General features: G+C 36.7%; 1 protein-coding gene across 1 annotated transcript in view; it reads right to left on the bottom strand.

Annotated features, from left to right (window-relative positions):
- LOC107724991 (E3 ubiquitin-protein ligase UBR5-like) overlaps positions 1-25682 on the bottom strand; it is a 77047-nt gene that overhangs the window by 41384 nt on the left and 9981 nt on the right. Inside the window, exons 3-21 of the mRNA XM_016534106.1 lie at positions 24317-24393; positions 23125-23244; positions 21756-22026; positions 20512-20671; positions 20269-20418; positions 19045-19256; positions 16830-16949; positions 16632-16742; positions 16329-16483; positions 16128-16245; positions 15011-15195; positions 14808-14917; positions 13767-13879; positions 13394-13528; positions 10941-11052; positions 10699-10853; positions 9757-9954; positions 8542-8752; positions 2896-3022 (exon numbers count right to left, since the gene is read on the bottom strand). Coding sequence (XP_016389592.1) covers positions 2896-3022; positions 8542-8752; positions 9757-9954; positions 10699-10853; positions 10941-11052; positions 13394-13528; positions 13767-13879; positions 14808-14917; positions 15011-15195; positions 16128-16245; positions 16329-16483; positions 16632-16742; positions 16830-16949; positions 19045-19256; positions 20269-20418; positions 20512-20671; positions 21756-22026; positions 23125-23244; positions 24317-24393 — 2840 coding nt within the window. The remainder of the gene's footprint in view (positions 1-2895; positions 3023-8541; positions 8753-9756; positions 9955-10698; positions 10854-10940; positions 11053-13393; positions 13529-13766; positions 13880-14807; positions 14918-15010; positions 15196-16127; positions 16246-16328; positions 16484-16631; positions 16743-16829; positions 16950-19044; positions 19257-20268; positions 20419-20511; positions 20672-21755; positions 22027-23124; positions 23245-24316; positions 24394-25682) is intronic.

Genomic DNA, 25682 nt, shown 5'->3' with positions numbered 1-25682 from the left:
ATTTTTCATAAGTTTGTATGCACAGACATCTGTTGTGGGCATTCTTGGCAGTTTTTACGAGGCTTTTTTTAATAGTGTTCATATCGATATCGGAATTATATCGTATCGACCGAAATTAAGAAATATATCTTCATATAAATTTTGGCCATATCGTCCAGCCCTAGGCTAAAAAAAAGCATTAAAATGCAATGATACCTACATCGTCATCGCATCTTGTGTGCCACTGATAAGGCAGTCTGACGCAAACCTAAAATTCGAATGCAACGTTTTAAACATTTAACATTTTAAATTCGACGAATATTCGAAATTCTTCATAAAGCACATGCTGCAAAGCTGCAACAGGAGTCAGATTTCACTGATCGCGTGAAGAGACAGAGGCGTTTTCAGTATGACTGCAAAGGTGCGCGACAGTCAATTTAGTTTCTTTTCTTTTTGTTTTCATTTTGAAAAGCTGTTGTCTTTGCTGTTTACCTCAGGTTATGCTATGGAGTCTCTTTTCATTTGTTTTCATTTATTTGATTTCACAGTGTTTGCTAAACATTCTGCAATTTATTAGTCAATATACAGTATATAATACAGTACATGGTGTATGCTATGCCTAGTCTTATTTGTTTTTGTTAATAAACGTTATATAAGCTAGTTTGTCATTAGCTGTTTTATTGTTGTTGTGCTTATCATTAAAGCAATGAATCCATCTTTCAAGTAATTGTTTTAGTCTTAAAAAGTGAATGGTGCATAGTAGATGTAAGCACAACAGACAATTATCTTTTCTTGTAAAATGTGATATCAAGATCGCGAATTCAAAAGCGAAAGCATCCGAAGCCAGGCTTATAACGTAGCAAAAGAGGAACTCGCATTCACAAAATTCAAATCACAAATAATACTGATGAAAAAGAACGGGTTGAATGTTAATCCCACTTTGGTTAGCATTTAACTATAAACTACGATAACGGAAAAACTATTTATTAGCATGCATTGATTATGTTGGAGCAAAAAAAAAAAAAAAAATTTAATTAATGTGCTCATTGGAATCAAAAAACGTATAACAGGCCAAGATAAGACCAGGACCTAAGACCAAGATAAAAATTAACAAATAAAATTAATAATGCATGGATTTATAACAAACCCATACAATCTCAAAATAAATCATGTACATTTAAGTGCAATTTTAAAATACACAATACATGTTTTATTCAACATATACACACATATTCAAATTGGTGTATGTACTGATTTAAATCAATACATATTAATTACAGGTTGACTGCTATTGGCTTTTTCTAAAATGATAATGTGTTTAAAGAAAGGCAATCAAAAGGCAATTGTCAATACTAGTAAAAATCAATACAATGAATGTGTTCAAAAATGGTCTTTTGTGACAGGCGGTCAGAGAAGCCACAAGAGTTTACGTTGAATTAAACGCCCTACTGCCCTCTATTACTCTTTTTTTCCTTAAATCTTTGGAGTTTGTATAAACTGCCAATTGTTTGTTTTAAATAGTGGTCGACCGATATTGGTTTTTTGATAGCCGATGCCGATATAAAGCCGATATAATTGTACTTATTTTAATTAATATTTAAGAAATTTGAAATAATTTGAAAATGGATTAAAAAATTAATTTGTAAAATAAACATACTTATACTTTAGATGACAAAGCATTTTCCACAAATAAATAAATATTTAATAAAAATATAATTAAAATGAAGTTAACACTGTAACCAACAGAGCACTCAGTATTCTGGGAAGTTTGTGTGCATTGGGGATCATATTTTTTCAAATAAAGCCAAGGTAACACTCATTTTACATACAGCACACAGTGAAAATTACATGAATATGACAATAGGCAAATGTATAAAGCGCAGCATAATTTGAAATCACAAATATAATGTTTAAAACATTCAATTCTCACCGACCGTCACGCAGAGAAAACACGCAATCATGCAGTTCACATGCACACTTCACAAGATCTCACAACTGGATTCAACTAAGTTTGCAAGGTTTGTGAAATTAAATGTTCATTAGCCATTCAAAGATTTGTTTAAATGATATAAATGCGTATTTGCTGAATGCTGACGGCACACGAGTAAGTATTACAATGTTTGCCTTTCTATTACTAATAATATAAAAACAATCGTTATAATACTTTTTTGTATACATTTTAATCCGTTTGTTTAACAGTTCTATCTGATTATTAGACAGACTTCTTCTATCCGTATTAGATAGAACTGTTTACGAGGACGGCGAACAAGAGGGAGAATGTGAGCACTGTGCTCAGGCGCTGCCATTATCAGCGCCATCAAAATAAAACCGCAAACGCATCGGTCAAACAGAAAAACTTATCCGCTGATGCCGGATAAAATATCGTCCGATTTATATGACCCTGGAGCACAAAACCATCATAAGTCGCTGGGGTATATTGGTAGCAATAGCCAACAATACATTGTATGGGTCAAATTTATCCATTTTTCTTTTATGCCAAAAATCATTAGGATATTAAGTAAAGATCATGTTCCATGAAGATATTTTATAAATTTCCTACCGTAAATATATCAAAACTTAATTTTTTATCAGTAATATGCATTGCTAAGAACTTAATTTGAACAACTTTAAAGGCGATTTTCTCAATATTTAGATTTTTTTGCACCCTCAGATTCCAGATTTTCAAATAGTTGTATCTCGATCAAATATTGTCCTATCCTAACAAACGTCAATGGAAAACTCATTTATTCAGCTTTCAGATGATGTATAAATCTCAATTTCAAAAAATTGACCCTTATGACTGGTTTTGTGGTCCAGGGTCACATATCAGCATTGGCGATATATCGGTTGACCACTAGTTTTGATTGCTCTTCAGGTGAAATGTTTTTCTGTATGTCAGTGAATCTGAACACTGACCCCCGGCTGCTGGACGATCCCGTGCGGTTCCCGGAGCTGTTGCTGGACACCACTGAAATAGCATTGGCGATGGCCTCGACAGCGGACAGCCTCTCAGCGAACGTGTTCCTTTCAGACCGCTCTGCTTCTGAAACACATCGCACATCACTCAAGTCATCTCAGGCTGGGTTTGGAAAAACATCTAACATAGTCTGCGTTGCAAAACCTAGTGAGCTGCCTCACTTGTCATCACCGAAAACAAGTACATGATGTCTATACAGCTCCATATTATGGTGAATGTCATCAATTTTGTTACTTAAAAATAGAAATGCTGCTGTGGCAACTAACTGAAATAAATTAATTTTGTTAAATTAAACTTTAACCATTAACTGAATTAAAATAAACTCCATTTATTTTAAGTTTAAATACTAAACAATTAAAACTGAAATAAACTATACATAAAAAAAAAACACTAATAAAAACAAAACGACAAAATAACTAAAACTTAAGAAAACTAAAAATTTTAATAAAGACAGAAGGCTGGGTTTGGAAAAACATCTAACTTAGTCTGCGTTGCAAAACCTAGTGAGCTGCCTCACTTGTCATCACCGAAAACAAGTACATGATGTCTATACAGCTCCATATTATGGTGAATGTCATCAATTTTGTTACTTAAAAATAGAAATGCTGCTGTGGCAACTAACTGAAATAAATTTATTTTGTTAAATTAAACTTTAACCATTAACTGAATTAAAATAAACTGAACTCCATTTATTTTAAGTTTAAATACTAAACAATTAAAACTGAAATAAACTATACATTAAAAAAAAACACTAATAAAAACAAAACGACAAAATAACTAAAACTTAAGAAAACTAAAAATTTAAATAAAGACAGAAAATATAAAAATAAAAACCTAACTAAAAATATTAAAAGGATAGTTCACCCAAAAATGAAAATTCTCAAGTTGTTACAAACCTGTAAGAATTTCTTTTAGCTGTTCAACTCAAAATAAGATATTCTGAAGAATGCTGGTGACCGAAAAGTTGACGGTAGCTACTGACTTTCATATGCGCTAGGGGTGTGCGATATGACGATTTTTGATCGTGAACGATTAAAATGTCTCCACGATCTGCTTTTGAAAAAATATTGTAGTATCATGCTACAGCGCGCCTCAGTCTCAATGTACTGTACAACGCCACATACATTCACATCCAATGTTATCTCAGCGGTAAAGTTACTCACTGGACACTGCACTTACTCGCAATCACAAAAGTACATTATTTGCATGTGCTTTAAAGCCTTGCCGGTTAAACATTTCATTCACGCGCTGTTCTGATGTGTGCTTTCTCCGAGCGCCTACACCTGAAGCGCGTGCTCGCTAAAAAGCCCTTATTATTGGACTAAGTTATTTCACATCTGATTGCGCTAATACTGTCAAAAACAACCAATTGTATTTATATGTAATCCTTGTGTATGTCTGAAGTGAAAGTAAACTGATGCGTGCCTGTATTTTAGATGTGTGCAGGTCTTAAAACGACAGCACAAAACATGCTGCCGATTGCCATCCCTTTAATGACAAGCGGCAGCATGTTTAATACTGTCCCTTTAAGAGCTGCACGCATCCGTTTCTCTCAACGGTTTACTTTCACTTTAGACATAATTAACTGTGTTTATATGTAAACCTCATGTGTTTTTGACAGTATTAGCGCAATCAGACGATAACTAAGTAATCAGGTGCTGTTTGACCGGCCTTTTAGTGTATGGACGCTTCGGGTGTACACGCTCAGAATAAGCGCATGTTAAAACAGCACGCAAATGAAACGTTTAACCGGCAAGGCTTCAAAGCATGCGGAAATAATGTACTTTTGTGATTGCGAATAAGTCTCGTGAGTGTAACTCTACCGAATCAACATTTGATGTGAATGTGTCTCGCGATTTGCAGTTGGAGCTGGAGCCGGGAGAAAAAGTACAGCGCATTGCTTGAGGTAGATGTGTTTTGTTAGTAAATGTTTCATTATATTACTAGTGTTGCCTCCTTTGTTCACTATTACACTACTGCATATATTGCATCTGACACTGGTGTCACTTAGTTTTGTAACGTGAGCCCACACTTCCGAACGTTTCACTCTTGCCGCGATGCCTGAATCCACAAACACACACCGCACATGCGCATATATCACACGCACGTCGAGCAAACCTCGGCCACATCATTCAGTGAAGGAAAATGACAAGCAGCAGCTTCTAATTCAACACAATGGAGATAAAACAACGCATGTACCGATAACAGTATCGTTTGTCCTGAAACTTATCAGTAATCCGGTGTTGACCCAATTACGTACCGGTCCAAAAAAAAAAAAAACAGTTCTCGGTCCCCATCCCTATCCACAACTTTTTTTGTTTTGTTTTGTTTTGTGGTATTTCATCAGTCCCTTGTTTGTCCAGAACAGTAAACTGCCTGCTGTTCTTCAGAAAAATCTTCCAGATCCTGCAAATTCTTTGGTTTTCCAGCATCTTCTGCATATTTGACACCTTTGCAACGACTGTATGACTTTGAGATCCATCTTTTCACACTGACGACAACTGAGGGACTCGTACGCAATTATTACAAAAGGATCCAACATTCACAGATGCTCGAGAAGGAAACACGATGCATTAAGAGCTGGAGGCTGAAAACCTTTGAACTGGATGAAAATATGAAGACCTTTTTCATATTTTGTTTAAATATCTTTTTTTTTAATTTAGTACTGTCCTTCAAAAGATACTTACATGTTTCCCAGAAGATGAAATAAACACAATTACCCTGATCTTCAAATTCAAAGTGTTTTCTGTAAATCTGACGTTCATTCACATACTTGACTAAACTAATGTTATGTGTTTTGTTAGTAAATGTTTCATTATATTACTAGTGTTGCCTCCTTTGTTCACTATTACACTACTGCATATATTGCATCTGACACTGGTATCGCTTAATTTTGTATCGTGAGCCCACACTTTCAAACGTTTCACTCTTGCCGCCATGACTGATTGCATGCAAACACACACCGCACATGCGCATGGATATCACACGCACGTTGAGCAAATGTCGGCCACATCATTCAGTGAAGGAAAATGACAAGCAACAGCTTCTAATTCGTCGTTATTGAAGTATACCGAGAGAAAAACGCAAGCATCGATAACAGTATCGTTTGTCCTGAAGCTTATCGGTAGTCCGGTATTGACCCAATTACGTACTGGTAGGGATGGGCGCTCTGAATAAGCGCACGTCAGAACAACACGCAAATGAAACGTTTAACCGGCAAGGTTTTAAAGCACACGCAAATAATGTACTTTTGTAATTGCGAATAAGTGCAGTGTCTCGTGAGTGTAACTCTACCGCTGAATTAACATTTCATGTGAATGTGTCTCGCGAGTTGCAGTTGGAGCTGGAGCCGGGTAAATACAGCGCATTGCTTGAGGTAGATGTGTTTTGTTAGTAAATGTTTCATTATATTACTAGTGTTGCCTCCTTTGTTCACTATTACACTACTGCATATATTGCATCTGACACTGGTATCGCTTAATTTTGTATCGTGAGCCCACACTTTCAAACGTTTCACTCTTGCCGCCATGACTGATTGCATGCAAACACACACCGCACATGCGCATGGATATCACACGCACGTTGAGCAAATGTCGGCCACATCATTCAGTGAAGGAAAATGACAAGCAACAGCTTCTAATTCGTCGTTATTGAAGTATACAGAGATAAAAACGCAAGTATCGATAACAGTATCGTTTGTCCTGAAGCTTATCGGTAGTCCGGTATTGACCCAATTACGTACTGGTAGGGATGGGCGATAATTCGATAACGATAATTATCGCGATATAATTTTCCTCGATAAAACTATATGAAGAGTTCGATAAATGTTCGATAAAATGTTTATGCGCCAAAAGCGGAAACGAAACAGTGCGCCACACGGACCGTTTATCCGCTCGGATCACAGTTCAAACGGCCGCACGGCACGAGCTCACTAGAGCAGATGTGTTTACTCGGTCACGCGAGCATTAAGCAGCGCTGTGAGATCCAGTGTGAAGCACAAATAGTATTCACACTGAATTTTATTAAAGGAGTAATGGTATATAACTGTAGCATGTATTTGTGATTACGCTATAGCATGTGTGCATTTATACTGAATGTTTTTAGACTACTGTTTTTCATACAAATAAGACTACCTAAAACCATATAATTATATTTTTATCATGGTATTGAGGTGCTATATGTGTGATTTTAACTGTTTATCATGATTTAAATGTATGTTACTATGGGAGACCGATGCTTAATTTAAAAATAAATAAATACTTGGTCAGAATAAATTTAACCATATAAAACTGAGGTTGCTACAATTTTTAGAGATGTTACTGATTTTGAACAAATATTTACCTCTGCATCCTAACTCAAGCTACTATCAAATGTGCATTTCTAAGAGACAAAAAGTGATAATTATTATTAATATTATCAGGCAACCCAAACCGGTTTCTTGATTTGAAACAATATCACTCATTAGAACATGCAGAAACTAAGAAATAATTTTTTTCTATTTAGATATTTATTTTGTTAAGGAAAATTAATGGTCTGGTTTCTACAACTTTCACTTTGGAGCAAAAATCTGACTTTTAACTTGAAAGAAATAAAGATATGACATTTATTGTGATAATTATCGATATTGACTGATATGAAAAAAAATAATCGTGAAATTTTTTTTGGCCATATTGCCCAGCCCTATGTACCGGTCCAAAAAAACACCGGTTCTCGGTACTCATTCCTACTCGCATGTTGTCCCAAACCTGCATTAATTTCTTTTTTGTAACACAAAAGAAGATATTTTGAAGAATGTGGGTAACCAAACATGATAGTGGGGGAAAAAAATACTATGGAAGTAACTGGGGACCAGCAACTGTCAACAGAAGAAAGAAACTCTTTCAGTTAAAAAAAAAAAAAAAAAAGTGAGAGTAAATGACAGAATTGTCATTTTTGGGTGAGCTATCCCTATAATAGTGTTAATAAAAAAAAAAAGAATACTCACCACTCTTCACTGAAGAACTTTAATACAGTTGCTTTAATAAGAATCAATGTATAATTTATGTATAAAGTGTATATAGTGTTTTATTGTTATATTTGTTAAATCAATTTCTTAAATGCTACTGCTATATACATCTACTGTAGCCTACTGTTTGTTTTATTTATATATTATGTGTATTTGTTACGTGCATCTTTGTTTTTATTTTATTTTTAACAAAAATAAAATAATGACAAAGATTTTTATCTTTGCCCACTTTAGCCTAAATGTCTGCCATTCTTTTTTATTTTATATTTTGTTACCTTGTAAGGTTTTGTTTTTAAAATAGGGAAATTGCAACTACTTGCAAAATAGTAAAACCAACATGACAAAGAATCGTGATAAAATCATGCATCAATCGTGAAAAAAATCGTGATATGATATTTTTGCCATATCACCCACCCCTATTGTGCGCTTAATAAAAGAAAGAAACTCATACAGGTTTGGAACAAGTTGAGAGTGAGTAAATGACGACAATTTAAATTTTTTGGGCGAACTATCCTTTTATTAAACACTGTAATAGTATCTCAGTGATACTAAAATAACACTGAAAACACTGCACGCTAACCTTCCTCCTCCTTGGTTTCCTTGTTGCTGACGGGGAAGCAGACGGAGACACAGGCGTGGAGGACGTTGCGGTTGCCGTCACAGCGGTGACCCAGCAGAGTGTCCAGAGCGTGAGGGTTTTGCTCCAGCAGCATGGCCTGCTCCAGACTGATCAGGTACTGCCTGCACGCCTCGTAATCACAACGCAGCACGTGCTGCATCAGCGTCTGCTTCTGAAACGCAGCGAGCAAACAATACATCAACCAGAAATACAGGCTCAAGCATTTCTCTTGCATTAGAGACTAAAAACATGTGCAATCTGTAAAATGTATTTAGTACATGTGAACAATTCAAATTCAAGGTAAGTGTTAATCATCACGTCAAGAGGTTGTAAATTTGAGGTGACAATTTAATGAAATAAATGTGAGCACTGCAGCGTTTCAAAGTAAAATCGCAGCACTGCGTGTGTTCTACAGGCTTGCAGTTTCAGAGCAATTCGCAATCACTGAATATGCGCATTTATGCCAACAGATTGCTTGTGATAGAATAGAATGTTCCTCTGATGAGTGTTTACTTCATGGCATTTACATATAAGAAGTAAAGACATGTCAAAGTAAGAGTCTAGGTGTTTTTCAGGATTGTTTGATTAAACTTTTTTCTGGTCAGTATTGGTATTTCAGTTACACAAACTGTATTTGGCATGTAGTTGAAAAATTTAGGAGCGTATTAAAAAACCTTAGGGGTGCAATGAAAATTTATCAAATAATGTGTTTATCCTTAATAAAGGCATACAAGGAGACATTTACAAGCAAAAATATTTTTACAAAAAATATTAAACAATTTAAAAAAAAAAAGATTACAAAAAATTTAATAAATATTATGAATAGTATACTGGGTTTTCAAATATCTGCTTAAAACTGTATTTAATAATTACGTAATTAAATATATATAATATATATGCTTTAATTTGCTTTTGCTAAATAATTCTATAATTATTGAATAAATGCAGTTTGCAGCAGAAATATTTAAAAACCTTGTGTACTTTTTGCATTCATACAAACTAAATTATTTTGCGTGCAAATGTCATCTTGTATCCTTTCATTACTGAAAAACAAATTTTTTAATACATTAAATTTTTCAAATTAGAAGCACGTGCTCCTTGAGGAAAAACTAAGTGTCAAGGGATTGGTAGAGCACTAACTGAATGTCTAATGTTTAGCAGGTTGGTGTATCATACCTCTACAGCCATGATGATGATGGCTGCTTTCTTTTTGATTGTGGTGTTACTGGGAAGGTTGACAAGTGAATGAACTCCCATGCCTAGGCTGGCAATTGGCGGGAGGTCTAGCCAATCAGGGTCGCGTATTCCACCCATACAGTCTTTAGCCATGGGATAAATGGTGCCGTTACCATCCCTCAAAATGATGGGGCTCTCCTGAGGACGCAAAGATGAGAAAGTTAAAACAAGCAAAGAGAAACTGAAGTGCATGAAACGTATCAGACTGTGTGACTGTAGCCGGGTTTCCATCCAAAGTTGCGAATTTAACTTATGCGCAAAACTGGAATATCGCATAAAACATTTGCGAACAAGCATCGTTTCCATCCAACAAGTCAAAGAGAACAAAATCGTCACTTCCTGATAAACTGGCACTATAAATCACTAAGAAAAGTAGGAGAATATAATAATTTTCATATATAATAAATTACTTGCGCCTCAGAGCGAGCAGACGAAACGGAGGTGCATGGTGCTGTTTGGGAACGCAGTCGTGTAAGACATTTCTGGGAGGCAATTACACAGAAATACTTTGATGGCAGACTTTGCTCGTGCATTTCCGAATGACCATAACAACATTTCAGATGCTGTGGAATAAGACAACAATTCAGATGCTGTGGAATGAGATCGGTCCGCTGGTTAGTCAGGTTTTGCCGTCCCATAGCGCAAAGTCACGTGGCTTTTTTGATGCGCTTGGAGGAATTTATTCGCAAAATGCATTTCCGTCTCCCATTATTCGCATCAACCCTTTTTTGCACAAGTCAAAAACCACCTCAAGCGAGCGTAAAAACTATTTTGCGAATTAAGGGATTTTTAATTGAAGTTTGGCGTTTCCATCACTCATTTCTCATTTGATACTTCAAAATGCGTATTAAAATAGGGTGATGGAAACATAGCTTGTCTCACCTGGCCAGCAGTAAAGATGGCCACGTTACGCTCATTCTGGCCCAGAAAGGCCAGATTACTAGTGGGGAAGTGATTCTCCTGCTCGGCTTTGCCGGTGGCCAAGTCAAAGACACAGTACCGTACCCAGCTGCCTGTTTTCAACACAGCATGAACTCCTGCAGGACGAAAGACAACAGAACAGTTAAGCAGATGTACAGGGAAAATTCACAACAAAATGTGAGATAAAAGCAAACAATATTCACCTTTGGAGTCAACATTCACAGCTAAAATTTCAGCTTTTTCTGGGATACAAAGTTTTTTAGGAGTGCGCTGAAAACAGTCTGGAACTTTTGGCGTTCCACCAGTTTTAACAACCTGTTTAAACGAAAAGAGAAATGTCTCAGCTAAAAATTCAGCAATATTTGTTTTTATTTTTCCCAATATTTATAGACAAGGGGTTTTCAAACAAGGTGCTGTTTTTTTTTTTTTTAACTATACAAGTCAAAGACACAGTACCGTACCCAGCTGCCTGTTTTCAACACAGCATGAACTCCTGGGTTCAAGTGTTCTCAAATTTAATAAAAATGTTAATATATATTGTTTTATGCACATGCATTATATATTTAAATATATATATATATATATATATATATTGCTTTCTACAGACCAGTGCAGGGCTCGACAATAAGGACTGCCCGATGGCCCGGGGCCAGCGTGAAAGACACGATCGGGCCACTGCCGCGTCGTCACAAAAAGTTTATCATTTGCATCTGTTTTTAAGCCTTGCTAATTAAAAGAACAAAAAAAATCTAGCAATTTAAAAGCCTTCCAGCAAGGCGCTAAAGACAACTCCATTCAGTACTCGCGCGCTGTGTTCTGTGTGTACAGCGAGTGCACAGACAGCTGCGTCTCTGACACCCGAGCCCCGAGTTGAGTTTCTTTCCGCGTCTTTCTTGCACTTGAATGGACAAATACATACAAAAATGTGTCAAAATACCCGTCTTGGCGAGTAACTTAGTAGCTTTAACAATGATTCATCTATATTTAATTTATACAATGGAGTACAGATGCACCGGTCGACTGGCCATTTACTTTTTTATTTCAGAGACTGTCTCTGTTCCGTGCTTGCACACAAACTGCATCGCCATAATTTTTTTCAAAATGTAATTTGTGTGGAAATATTACGTTATTATTATATTTAGTCTGTAAACGGCCGTTAACAGAGGCCCGTGACGCTGAAGACGGACGCAAAGAGGAGAAAACACCATAGCAGGCAGAGCAAGATCACTGTTCACGATGCGCGAAATATAGGAAGAAAATTTCAAATATTTAATTTTATATGGATGTGTTTCTGAGGGGAACTGACTTGTTTTCAGAAAAGTTTACATGGTATTTTCTTTTCATCTTGGCTGGGTATAATGCATTTAAACTAGTGCTAATATGCACAGCTCTGCTTTGAGTACAGCGATAACCAAGTAAACGCTGCTGTTCCATGAGCGCCTCCTGCTGTCAGAGAGTGAATGTGCGTCTCATTCAGACCGTCTGCTGTTTCGGTAATATGCAGGTGTTTTATGTAGCATTATTTCACAAAGCTAAAGTCAGACCATTCTGTTTTAGCTTCAAATTTTTAAATTAACAGTCTAATTTTAATCAAACATTGCACATGCTACAAGTGTGTATAATCTTTTCTCTCTTTTTTTTTTTTTTGATCGATTCATTATTAAAATGCAGTGGTTACCACCAATTTCAAATGGCTATGTCCACTTAATTTACTCACTCCCATGTCATCCAAGATGTTCATGTCTTTCTTTCTTCAGTCACAAAGAAATTAAGATTTTTTGAGGAAAACTTTCCAGGATTTTTCTCCATATAGTGAACTTCAATGGTGGCCAACAATTTCAAGGTTAAAATGCAGTTTCAAAGGGCTGTACACGATCCCAGCCGAGGAGTAAGAACCTTATCTAGCGAAACGATTGGTAAATATTTATACACTTAACCACAAATGCTCGGCTAGCATTAGCTCTGCGATGCGCGTCTTTTTTAGGTGATATTGGAAAAGTCACACGTGACGTAGACGGAAGTACCGACCCAGTCTTTACAAAGTGAACATGCAAAAAAGTAAAATGCCCTTTACAAAAAAGGTCAAACAGCGATGTCGGATGATTTTAAAGTTGGAGAAAATGTTTTTAAACGAAGTAAAAAGATGAAGAACTAACCGCGCTTGACCTTTCCAACAGGAGTATGCAATGTGTGAAGACGCGCATATGCCTCGCAGAGCTAGAGCAAGCCAAGCATTTGTGGTTAAAGTGTATAATTGTTTTTTTTTTTCCCATAAAATGACTGATCGTTTAGCTAGATAAGACCTTTATTCCTCGGCTGGGATCGTGTACAGCTTTTTGAAGCTGCACTGAAACTGCATTTTGGACGTTCAAATCGTTGGCCACCATTGAAGTCAACTATATGGAGAAAAATCCTCAAAAAAATTAATTTCTTTGCGACTGAAGAAAGAAAGACATTACCATCTTGGATGACATTGGGCTGAGTAAATTATCAGGACATTTTTATTCTGGAAGTGGACTTATCCTTTAAGTAGTGACTGTTTAAAATAAAAATATTTCTTCATCAAAATGCCATTTTTAATTATCAATCAATGTTTCAGCAAATGGAAAGGTTTCTGCCCGTGTGTGTGCTTTTACAGCCGCATGTGTGCATTTACCTGTAGCTCATCTATTCTGAGAAGTCGACAGTCTTGCAGCAGTGAGGAGGGGTCAGAGTCAGTGGGAGCTGCGCTCTGGCTGCTCGACGTCCCTGGAAATTTCACAGCAACATATGCACCATCGACTTTTAGCACCTTGAGTTCAAAAGAGAGAACTGTTGCAAATGAGGTGTCATAGCAAAGCATCACACATAGACAACACAGACAGCAACATCACACGTCACGTAAAAAAGTATGCTTGTATAAAATGTCATCCATCACTGGTAATTCTTATTATATTAAAAGGTTGCAAAAATGCAGACAGTAAATCAGTGGAGAAAATATGCTTGTAGTTTCGGTCTCCACTGGATCGACGTTGTACGTCTGCACCCACCTTTCCCACGGGGACGTTTTTAACGTCCTCCACGAAAACGACCTCTCGTAGAGGCCACTGCTCCTCATTGACTTTCTCCTCCTCCTTTGGAGCCGGCGTTGAGCGCCTTCGCTCTGTAGCACAGCAGGTAATAGGTTAGCAATGGCAAAACACTGCAGCCACATCTCACAAAAGACCAAACGGATGTTTAAACTGTTCCAATTTAAGTCAGCTACTCAGACTACTTATTTAAAAACATAGATATGAGGATGTTGGTGTTTTAACGCCATGACAGCTTCCTTGGCTATTTTCATGGCGATTAACAAGCTGAAACAGAATAAAAATGAAATTCAAAAGATTTTGCCTTAGATAAATCTCTAAAATGGTTTCAAGGTTAACTCTGTTATAAAAAACATAAATAAATAAAAACAAATTTGAGGGTGTTTGCAGAGTAATATAATTTCCTAAGAGAATGTAAACCAGCAGAGTTTAATAAAATGTTTCAAAGATGTGAGAAAGGCCATGAATAGCAAAACAAACAACAGGTTTCACAAACAAACAAACCGAATCAATCAATGCAGCACACATCCATTAGGCAAGTGACTACTTCATTTACACACTGATCGCAGGCCATCCTTATTGTTGCATCATGACAAGGACACTTATATTATGGAAAAATGTGTGAAATGACAGTAGAATTCCAGGAGAAATCAAAATGAAAAATTTTCACTCAGAAAAATGTATTGCACTTAATTTTTATCAAGTAACACATTGAAATAAAGATGAAATTGAGGTAGAAAGACTTCAATAGCCTGTTTTATTTACAACTTTGAAAAATCTTTTTTACAGTGAAGGTTAGTTGTAAATTATTTTCATTTTACAAGAAAGCACTATTTCATGTTTTGTACTTTAAAACCTCATATTGAGTTCAATTTGTTACTACCTATTTCTTTGTAATTGTTTGACAAACTTACTTGCAATTTCTGAGTGAAAATTCTTTCTACGTCAAATTTTTAGGTCAATATAAACCCTGCACAACTGTGGATGGGTTAGTGTACATACTGTAGGGCAGAGAAGCACTGCTGGCGATGGAGGAAGTGTCACTGCATGTGGACGCTGGTGAGGGCGGAGGGCCCATTTCAGTCTTCACCAGCTCTGGCTTGCTCTCCGTTCTGGCAACAAGAACAAGCACAACTGTTAGCATATTATTTTTAGCATAAATACCTCCATGCATGTGTTTGGTCACAGAAGAACAGTCATCTTACTTGATCTCCTGTGTCTTGGTGTTCTTCTCCATGTTCTTCAGGCTCTCGGGCGAGCGGAGCTGGAAGCGGCAGCTGTCGTTCATGTTCCACACAGACTCCAGCAGAACGCCCACTTTAGGGATCCCGGCGTTTACGGAGAAGGCCACGGCACCAGCGTGATATAGAGGGTTATTCCTCAGGCACACCTACGGGAAATGAGATGTCATCACTGTAATCCTCAATTGGGGTGGGCGTTATAGCAAAAAAAAAAAGTTTTTCATGATCCACAATCACAATTTTGTTAGTTCATAAGACTATTTTGCATGTTTCTGAACCATACCAAACTAATTACGCGATTTAAAAATAACAGATCATTTTTGTCAAATTAGGGATGGGTGATATGATCAAAATCCTCAACATGACCAACATATACCAAATTCACTTTCAATGATTGAATAACTCACTGAATGACAGAATAATGATTGAAAATAAGAAATAATAGAAATAAGATAAAAAAATACAAATTACAAATAATTAGGGTTGGATATTTTCCACAATTTTTTCAACTCCACATATCAAAGCCAATTCTTATCAAATTTTGGTTTTAATTACAACCTTTTTTTATGAGATAAGAACAAAAAAAGAACAAATACTCAAATTAGCCTACCATCTATTCTTGGCATATTTAGGCTATAATCACTAAACTGCCAAATCAGGTCTATTTAACAGTAGCATTCAAAGTCTTCACTGTATGACTTAAATATACAATGATTTTTATTAAAGCTGCTGAAGTTATTCAGTCAAGAGCAATGAGTGATTTTCTCTGTCTTTTGTTGTTTGATTAACATTAATGACAGACAGCAGAAGATATATTAGGCTGCTGTCACTTTAAGACCAAAAGCGCAAATCTAATATACTGACACGCATCTGATTTATGTTCAATTAAGACAAAACCGATTGCGTTTATGTGAATACTTGGCAAGTCTGGCTTTATTTTGTGTGCATCTGGCCATTCAAGCCCAATAATCTATCAATTCACACTTCATATCATTGCCACAGCAATATATCCTAAGATCACCCAGCCCTAATCATCACAAAAAAAGAAAAACGAGTTTGCAAACAATAGCACGTTCCTCACCTGAGTTCCTACTGTGATGTTGGGTATAGAAGAGATGCCTGCACTGGACTTTGGCTTCTTGTTCTTGGCTCTGGCCTTTTCAAGCATCTTTTTCCGCTGACTAAAAGGCACAACACCCCTAAAGGAAAAAGAAACTCTGAATGTATTCACAGATCACAAGCACAACGGCTCAAACTATCAGACATGATCCTGCCTGCTCACCACCAGTAAAGGCTGCTCTCCAGCTGGGCGCAGGTGTACAGGGCACAGCAGTGCAGAGAGATGATACGCTCTCCCTGCAGCTCCGGGAACATTTGTGCACCATGTTCTAGTTTAGCAGCAACAGTGCTCAGAGTTTCATCCACCCATGTCGCCACCTACACAATACAAGTTAATGGGAAATTTGAGATCTGAGGACATTTTTTGGTACTGGAGTGTGCAGCACTGATCTTATTGTATCCGCCCACTCCTGTCGTATGATTTTCTTCTCACCCACTCCCATGTAAATAAATAAATGTCTTCTACCTTGTTACTTTCGGTGGCCACAGTGGCTCGGATACTGTTGGCAGACAGGTGGGTGATCTTTTCATTGGTCAAGCCCAGGAAAGGGACACGAGGGTGATGTATAGAAGGATTCTACGAAAGCGCAAAGATTTATAAGATTCAATTCAATCAAATCAAAGTGACAGGAATTCCTTGTTCGATGTGCATTGCAAATCTTACTTGTGCGTTTCTGTAAGGTTCAGGCTCATTCCACTTCCACTGGTACAGTTCACCTTTGGTACTGACGGCAACCATCTCAGAGTACAAAGCCCCAATGCTGACAAACTTTGTTACGTAGTCCTAAAGAATCACACAACCAAGGATATATAGCAACTATACAAATAAAATATGAATCCAAAGAAATTTGACTAACAACCTAAAGTGTAATCCAAACAGGCTGGCCATAAATCAAAAGATAAAATAAGGATGTGCAAGATTAAAAGGAGTACTAATAAATACAGTTTAAAAGACTCGTGCCAAGTTCTTAGAAAATATAATCTGATATTAGTTTCTGAAACTTGTTTATAAGATTTAAAAGTTGGTTGAATGACTCTAAAAATCAGGGTTATTTTTGTTAACTGAAAATAAAGTAAACTAAAACAAAAAAAGCATTTTGTTACTTGAAATAAAATACAAATTTTTAAAACCTTGTTTGTGTATCAGATTATTTAAATTTTAAAAAAATCAATAGTTTCAGTTAAATGACATAACTTATTAATGTCATTAAAACTGAACTAATCTTGCAATGACATAAAAAGCCAAAAAGCCTTTTTCTTGACATCCAGTTATGAGAATCTAAATGGTTTTATGGTCATGACATTACAACAAAATTTGTTGCAAACACCACACTGACTGACTCAAACAGGCTGACCAGTTTTACAAATAATATTTAAAAGAAGAACTGCTCTACTATTACTTTTAAAGAAATAAAACATTATACTAAATTACTTTTACCTCAAAAGTTTCAGCCATGGACTCAACAAAAAAAGAAACAGCACGCAGAAATTGAACACACATTAATTATCATTGACCCATAAAGAGACAGTTCACCCAAAAATGTTGCTCCAAACCTGTATGCATTGCTTTCTTGTGCAGAACTCAACAGAAGATATTTTGAAGAATGTTTGTAACCAAACAGTTTCCGTTCCCAAGGACTTGTCAATATAATGCAAGCCAATGGCAACCGAAACCAAATGTTTTGTTACCAACATTCTTAAAAATATCTTCTTTTATATACCCAGAAGAAATAAAGAAAAAAAAAATACAGGTCTGAAACTAAATGATGACCGCATTTAAATTTTTGGATAAACTATGACTATGTCAAGACTTAAAATGCACCACGGAAATCTGAAATAGGGATGCACCGAATGTTCAGCAAGCGAAATTATTCGGCTGAAAAATAGCAAAAAAAGCTCTTAAGGTGTTCGGCCGAATAAGCGAAAAGACCGAATAAATTGTACCAAACAATGACGTGACGTGATCAAATAGAGGGGCGCGCTAATGCAGCAAACGTCGGAGGTGTGGAAGCATTTAAAACTGTCTGAGAAAGACGCAAAAATCAATACAAGCAACGACAGCGAGAGACTGCTTATTTCTGCATCTGCACCTCATGTCTCCGATGAGAAGAGGAAAGGGGTGGTTGTTGTTGGTTACTGTATGATGATTGAAATTGTGAAATGGCCTTAAACAATTAGTAAGTAATCTGCAGAATGTTAGGTTTTCTAATGCACGCACGGATTGCATGTATTCAAACAGCGCTGCACGAGCTCGCGGCGCCAGGGTTCAAAGTCCAAAGTGCGAGGAAAATCTGCGCTGAAACAGCGTTACTCGTCAGCTGCTCTGTAACATTTTTATTAATTTTTACAAGGCATGAATGTGACGATGTGATACGTGCAACAAACATCTTCCCAAATTCATAATGAGAATCATTTATAAATCTGCTGCTGTCAACAAAAAGAAGCACTGAGGTCTTCCTGGGGGTTTCTGCCAAAAAAGCTCCATCAACATTCATTAATGTTAGTATTGTAATTTTACTGTTGTTCTGTAAAATAAAATAAAAAAGACAATAATAATAATGATAATAATTACAACAGCTGTATTAATACATTTATTATAACATTCACACATAGTGTTCAAATCGGTAATAGATTTGTATGTGTGGGATCTGAAATATTTTCTGACAAAACAGTAAAAAGCCAAATTTGGGTACTTCAATTATGTAATGGTGAAAAGAATTGGCAAAATACATGGAACAAAAAAAAAATGCGAAAAACCGTGTTCGGTATTCGGCCCAGTGTTTCATTTTGTTCGGCTTCTGCCAAGAATTTTCATTTCGGTCGGTGCATCCCTAATCTGAAGTTTCTTATTCTTGGATATTGAAGGCTTAAAGGCCCACCTTATCAGGCCACCACTGGAGCTCTTCGCCCAGAGTGACAGGGCTCTGCAGCGGCACGCTCTTCTTGTCAAGGCTGGGCTCTCCCTCACGGCTGGTGGAGCCACGCTCCGCATCGAAGGAGGCTCCATCCAGCCACCTCCTCTCGCGCAGCCTCAGGACCGACTCCCGCTCACGGAGCAATTCAGAGTCTCGCTCTAGGGGGAGAAGGAGAACTGGTATGCAATAGGGTCACACCAGTGGGATAACAGTAAGCCACTCTCTGGGAAAGACCCTCGGAATAGTGAGATTTCATACAAATTACAATTAATAAGACTAAAAATTCTACTGTACTTCTGTGACACCAACCACCAAAAACAACTGACCATTATGTCGTAAATACAACACTGCGGGTGAAAAGGATCCATGACCATTTTAGGTAATGATCCATAATTTATTATAAGTAAAATAGGGCTACATATGGACGCTGTACAGGATGGCTTTGTCAGTTGGTGGGTCGCATTAGCAGCAAAAACATCTTGTTGACGGGGGTGTCCAGCATTAGCTGAGCTGTATGGGTATAAACTGCAGGGTCTTATGGGTAACTGTCTGAACTGCAGGGCCTTTCGCAGAGGGCTCACTAGACCATGCAGGACAACTGGACACGCTCTCAAACACACAGACACTCACACACAACACAAACATGCAGCAAGGCATCTTAAAGGACTTGATATCCAGAGGCTGATCATAAAGCACTCGGTTCACAGATGCTGGTTTATGAACATGTAATTTGAAATGAAATGAAAGTATAATTCTGGACTGCGTTATTTGCATGCGATTCAAAAATACAACGCAGGACCTGACCCAAACTTGTTGTTAAGTTCAGTAATTAACAGTTGCATAGCAACATTGTAACCTGATGCATTATTATAGAACTCAGCTGGTTCCAATCAGAATTTGAACTCATTTTAAAATTAGTTTTACCGTTTTGTTTTAAAGTGTTGCATAATGGGCATCTGTATTCGCAGGGATTCATTTGTTATGAATAATCTTTTGTTTGACTTCAGTTTCAAATCAACAGCATCTTTCATATCTGCATGAATGTGTTGCGAGTTGTGACTTTATTTATTAAAAATACAGCGTTAACGATGAACGCAGTGGTTGTGGCACAAGCATTTCCACAAATCTTGCTGAATGGCTTCATGACACTCAGTGTATGCAAGCATGACTTTGTGTTTTAGGCTTTACCTCGTGAAGAGCCGAGACGAGACAAGGAAGAGCGTCGGAAAGAGGGGTAGCCGAAGTAGCTGATGTCCTCAGAGAACATGGCGTCCGCGTCAATGATCACGCTGGGGTGCGCAGAGTGAATGTCCGCATCTAGCAGTGACATCAAGTCTTCTGTGGAAGTATGAAAGGTATTGTCAGAAAAGTTTGTTAAAATGACACAGTCTTGAGCATCATTACCGTGACCCATCTTCTGTGTCCGTTTACCTCCAGGTAAGTAGGACTCGCTGGCCGTGTCGTCTCCATCATCTCCGTCCTCGTCGTCTCTGCTCAGCAGGTTGTTTACAGCCAAGTTCACGTCAAGGTTTGTGCGCTGCAGCTCTCGAATGATGACACTCCTGGACTTTCCCTGAAGAACCACCTGGGCCTGTTTGGGGAAGCAAAGCCAATCAGTTACGACATTACAAAGCAGGTCTGGGTCACATGTCACCCCAAAATGAATTAAATAATAAAAAATAATAGAATATACAAAATTAATACTATATTTTTTATATTTTTGTTAACTGCATAAAGCCCAATTTTATTACCTGCATTTTATTGAAAACTATCTTTAGCTATTAATAAAATAATTATAAATGCATGCAAAACATTTTGAAACAAGATTTGTAGTATAAATACAATATTTTGCTTTATAATGTAAACTGTCATGTTTCTAAAATTGTATTAATGTGAAAAGCAATATGAATTGTTTTGTAGTATTTATACTTCAAACCTTTACACACACTATGTTTAGCATATATTTGTATTTGTTAATATATTTTTGTTAATATATTTTATTATATTATATACTGTAGCTCCAGATTTTCAAATAGTTGTATCTCGGCCAAATATTGTCCTATCCTAACAAACCATACATCAATGGAAAGCTCATTTATTCAGCTTTCATATGATGTATAAATCTCAATTTCGAAAAATTGTTCTTTATTACTGGTTTTGTGGTCCAGGGTCACATATTTCAAACCTTTACACAATGATTGGCATGCTTATATTTGTTAAAAAAAAAACAATACATTTGTTTTACTATATTGTACATTATATTATACACATATTATATTGTATTATGTAATATTGTAGTATTTATATTTCAACCTTTACACACAATGATTCGCATGCATTTATATTTGTTAATAATTTTAAATATTTTTCAATACAACGAACGAAGGCAATAATCATCAAAATAATTTAGGGTTAAAATAACCAATTCTTTTGCTAAATGACCAAAAAATGATTTCAGTTTTTTATTTATTTTATTTTATTATTTCATTTTAATTGTATGTCTAAAGCTAAAAATGCTATGAGATTCTCAATAGAGAATGAAGTTCTGTTATGTAAAAAGCTGAATAATATACACAAACATTACATGGAACTTATTAAGCAGAGCTATGGCAAGCACATCCAACTTAAACAGCCAAAATCAGGAATGTGGAAGAGGCCCATGAAGCGAGTGTTACCTGAGAGATGAGCTCCTCTGGGATGACAGAGGCTGGAATTACGGGCTGTGGCTGACTGCCCAGCAGGCCGGAGCCTCGATCTCTGCCAGTGCGGATCACGCGGGTCTGTCTGCGTGAATCACGGGCTGCTGTGGAGGACCGGCCTGAAGATCCTCCTCCTCCAGCGCCTCCTCCAGCACCCCCTCCACTCCCGCTGCCTCCTCCTGCGCCTCCACCACTGCTGGCTCCACCTCCACTGCTGCCACCATTTACTCCTGAACTCCAGCGGCTCCTGTCAGGCACAGCGACAATCAGGATCAGTATACGGCCAACAAGATTCCCTCTGCATCTGATATTAAACTCCAACAGCCCACTTCTAAGGACTAGTTTCATATTCTTTGTCTTGTGATCATGAGAGAATTAAGATGGATATTTTAATATTGATTCAGTGATTTAATCAGTTTAAAACTGATTTAACAATCCAAGGTCACTCAAACGCTAATTAATGCATTCATATATTTAAATGTTTTAGTATATATCATCATACTGTTTTACTATGTAATATATTACATCTTATATAATAGAAATTTGATTGTTTATTACGGTGTATATATTTGAATGTTTTGGTAATACTGTATAATGATAAATGTTATATAATATATATAGTATTGTTCTATATGATAATATAAAATGATATAATATATAAATATTTCTGTTTGTTACTATGCATATTCATAGTGATTCATTAAATGCAAATTATGAAATCTTTTTCCCTGTTCATTTAGCGAAAAACTGTTGATAATGTACTTTACTGTATTTTACTTTAAACATTTTTCATTATTTAAAGCTACAATGGCTAATAAAAATTTATAATATTATATAATAATTATCGTAATTATAGAATATACAATATATACAAATATTACTGTTTATGACTATATATTTTTGTATATTGGTTCATATGAAAATGCTTAAATATTTTTCATAAATACTGATTTTTCTCTATATATATATACACACACACACACACACACTTCAACCTACTTTGCTATTATTATTATTATTTTCTACTAATAATAATCATTGAATCTCGTCAAAAAGTTGAGAAAATATAAAACTTGTATATAGCACAGCTTTAACAAGCACACTTTAGAAAAACATTGAATTTGAGTTTAATTTCTTCTTAGTAATTGAGCATTTCACACAAAATAAAACACGTTTCTGGAAATGGGATTGTAGTGTGAATATTTCCAGGTGGGGATTTTATTGCATGCAAACAAAACAGCAAAATCATCTTTAAAAAAGTTTCTTATAACCAAAGGCAGCACTGCACGTGTGCCTGCCAACGTTACCTGATGGCTGCATTTCTGATAGCCCTGCCACAACTTACCCAAGGGTGTTGCCTGCCAGTCTGCCCAGTGTATCAGAACCAGACAGGAACCAGGGCGGATCACTAGTCCTGCCTGGCCTGGAGCTCCTTCCTGCCCCTGAGACACTGCTCAACTTTGAACTGGAAACAAAAGATGGGAGATCAGTTACAAACCTATAGTCCCATATGTGGGACCATCACAGACCCTGGAAAGCCCAGGCCTACGAGCCAATCGGCCTCTTGTACCATAGGGCGACTAACATGGCAACACCCTTGGGAATCAGAACTGACTGCAGCTCATTCCTCAGGCAAGAGCTGTAGGAAAGGCTGACAGGGAACTGCTAAAGATTTCCCCTTAAATCATGTGCCATCATGCCCGGTAAATATTTTGGTCATATACAAACACCAAGGATTGCTTGAGGTTCACAAAAGGGGATTTGCAATGCTGCGACATGGCTTCGATCCCAAAAAAACACGAAAAGAAGCACTAGCCCACTTCCTCAGTTAAAAAACAAATGCACAAACCACTGCAATAAGCAGTGGACAGCAAAGCGGTGAACATGAGCATAACAAGTCATTTTTGCAGTTTACTTTCAATAAATGGTCTTTTCGTACTCAGAAGCTTTGAATTGTAAGAGTTACAATATATTTTTGTTTTAAATTAAAATTTTCTGTACCACCAAATATTAAAGTGTTTATAAGGTAGTGCTGTAACATGCTTGCATGTGTATTTGGTTTTCCCCATTTCAGTAATAAAACAACACTGCTGGTAAAACCAGACAACAAAAGCTGGCCATGCCTAATCTACAGGCTTCAGACTGACTGAGTTCCTTCCATTTGAACCGCTTCATAAAATTCCCTTCCTTCCATCACTAAGAATATAATGCAAGCACATATTTTCCATGCAACTGTAAGGCTACATCTTTGGAATAATTACTTCATCATATATAGTGTTCATATTAGAGCATATTTACACTACGCTAACATAAAAAAAATCATCAGTATGTCTTCACGCCAAAGCCCACAACGCAACCTTTAATCATATAAGGTGGGTAATGCCGGTGAAAATTCAGCACACTTGAAACAGAATTAAGACAAACTTAATACATAAACCCAGAGCAATTATAACCAGAAGGGACAGATCTAGAGTTATTTTGCATGCCAGCTCATTTATGCATTTTCCATGCATCTAACAGGGGTAATAATTTCTCACCCATCATTGCCATCGGGCTTGCCGAGCTCCAGTCGGTCGGGCTGGACTGCAAAGTTTATCCTGCAGATACGTCCATCCTGAAACAAAAGAGTATGTCATTTTCTGCATTGCTTTGTTTTCATTAGACAAAATTAATTATATATTCATCCTCCTGTTGTTCCAATCCCATATTCTTTTTGTTTTCAATGCAACACAAAAGCAGAATTTTTGAAGAAATTGTGCATTGCTCTTTTATATACAACAGTTCATAGTGAACTGATAAACTTCAAACACGACAAAAAAAAGGTCCTTTTGAAGCTTAAGAAACAGTCTCTGTGAAATTCAGTTTTTATGGAAATTGCTTTGAATTCAATGTAAATCACTTCAGATAAAAAGGTCTGCCAAATGCATAAATGTAAATGTAACGGATAAGAGCAAAAACCAGCAAACTGGTTTGGAACAACATGAGTACCAGCAAATGCCGTAATATTCATATTAGGGATGGAACGATTACCGGTTTGACACAAAATATCATGATAAAATTCCCCACGGTTAGTTGTACCATTTCATATTTTAATATCATTAAAACCGTATTCGCTTACCGTGATTAATTTGAAATACGGTCCAGCATAAAGCAGTTTTTAATAACAGTCTCACGTGCGCAAAGCAGCAGAGTAGTTTCGTTTTGTGTGAAAACATGGCAGGGGCGCCTATGTTTTTTTCTGATAGGAGCCAATGGCTCCTTACTCGATTTTTTTTGTCTGGAGCCCTGTAAACTGTTGTCAGTCATGTTGTCATTTAAAATCGGACCATCATTGGTAATGTTATTGTTTTAGTGTTTATGCAAACTAAAAGTAATTGTATTTATTGTTTGTTAATTTTAAAGTCCTCCTGTAGTCAAAAATGTTATCCCTTAAACCTCATCAAAATTACATATCCATGACCAAAATTACATGATCCAGAGATAATGACTGATAGAACTATGTTTTTACTAGCGGACAACTACAGTGGACACTGTAACAGTCATTAAAGTTACTTACTTGACGATGTTGTGTCTTCAAAATGCCTTGAAGACTTGAATGCAGCCAAGTTTGTGATTCTTAATTCGCGCCCGCGAGCAATGCGTGTGAAGTGCGGATGCCAATGTGGGAGAGGTGGGTCTGACTCCGGGCTACTTTTCCACTATTGCCGCGGGTTATTTTTTAAGTTAGCGGTTCTAAATTCAAGTTAAACCACAGCTTCATTAGTTTTTTCCTCTATTTTATTTTTGGTTTTGTGCTTGTAAACAAAGATTAAAGTTTTCCGTCGCTACGACAGATTTCCGTCAGTTCATAAAGATAGTCACTTGCTTCATTCCTGAATGATTCAGCCGTTCGAACGAATCAAT

Source organism: Sinocyclocheilus rhinocerous, unplaced genomic scaffold, assembly GCF_001515625.1.
Source record: "Sinocyclocheilus rhinocerous isolate Xijiao unplaced genomic scaffold, SAMN03320098_v1.1 scaffold5141, whole genome shotgun sequence".
Taxonomy (NCBI): Eukaryota; Metazoa; Chordata; class Actinopteri; order Cypriniformes; family Cyprinidae; genus Sinocyclocheilus; species Sinocyclocheilus rhinocerous.
The sequence above is the reverse complement of the archived record's forward strand: the minus strand, read 5'-3'. Positions and strand labels throughout refer to the sequence as shown.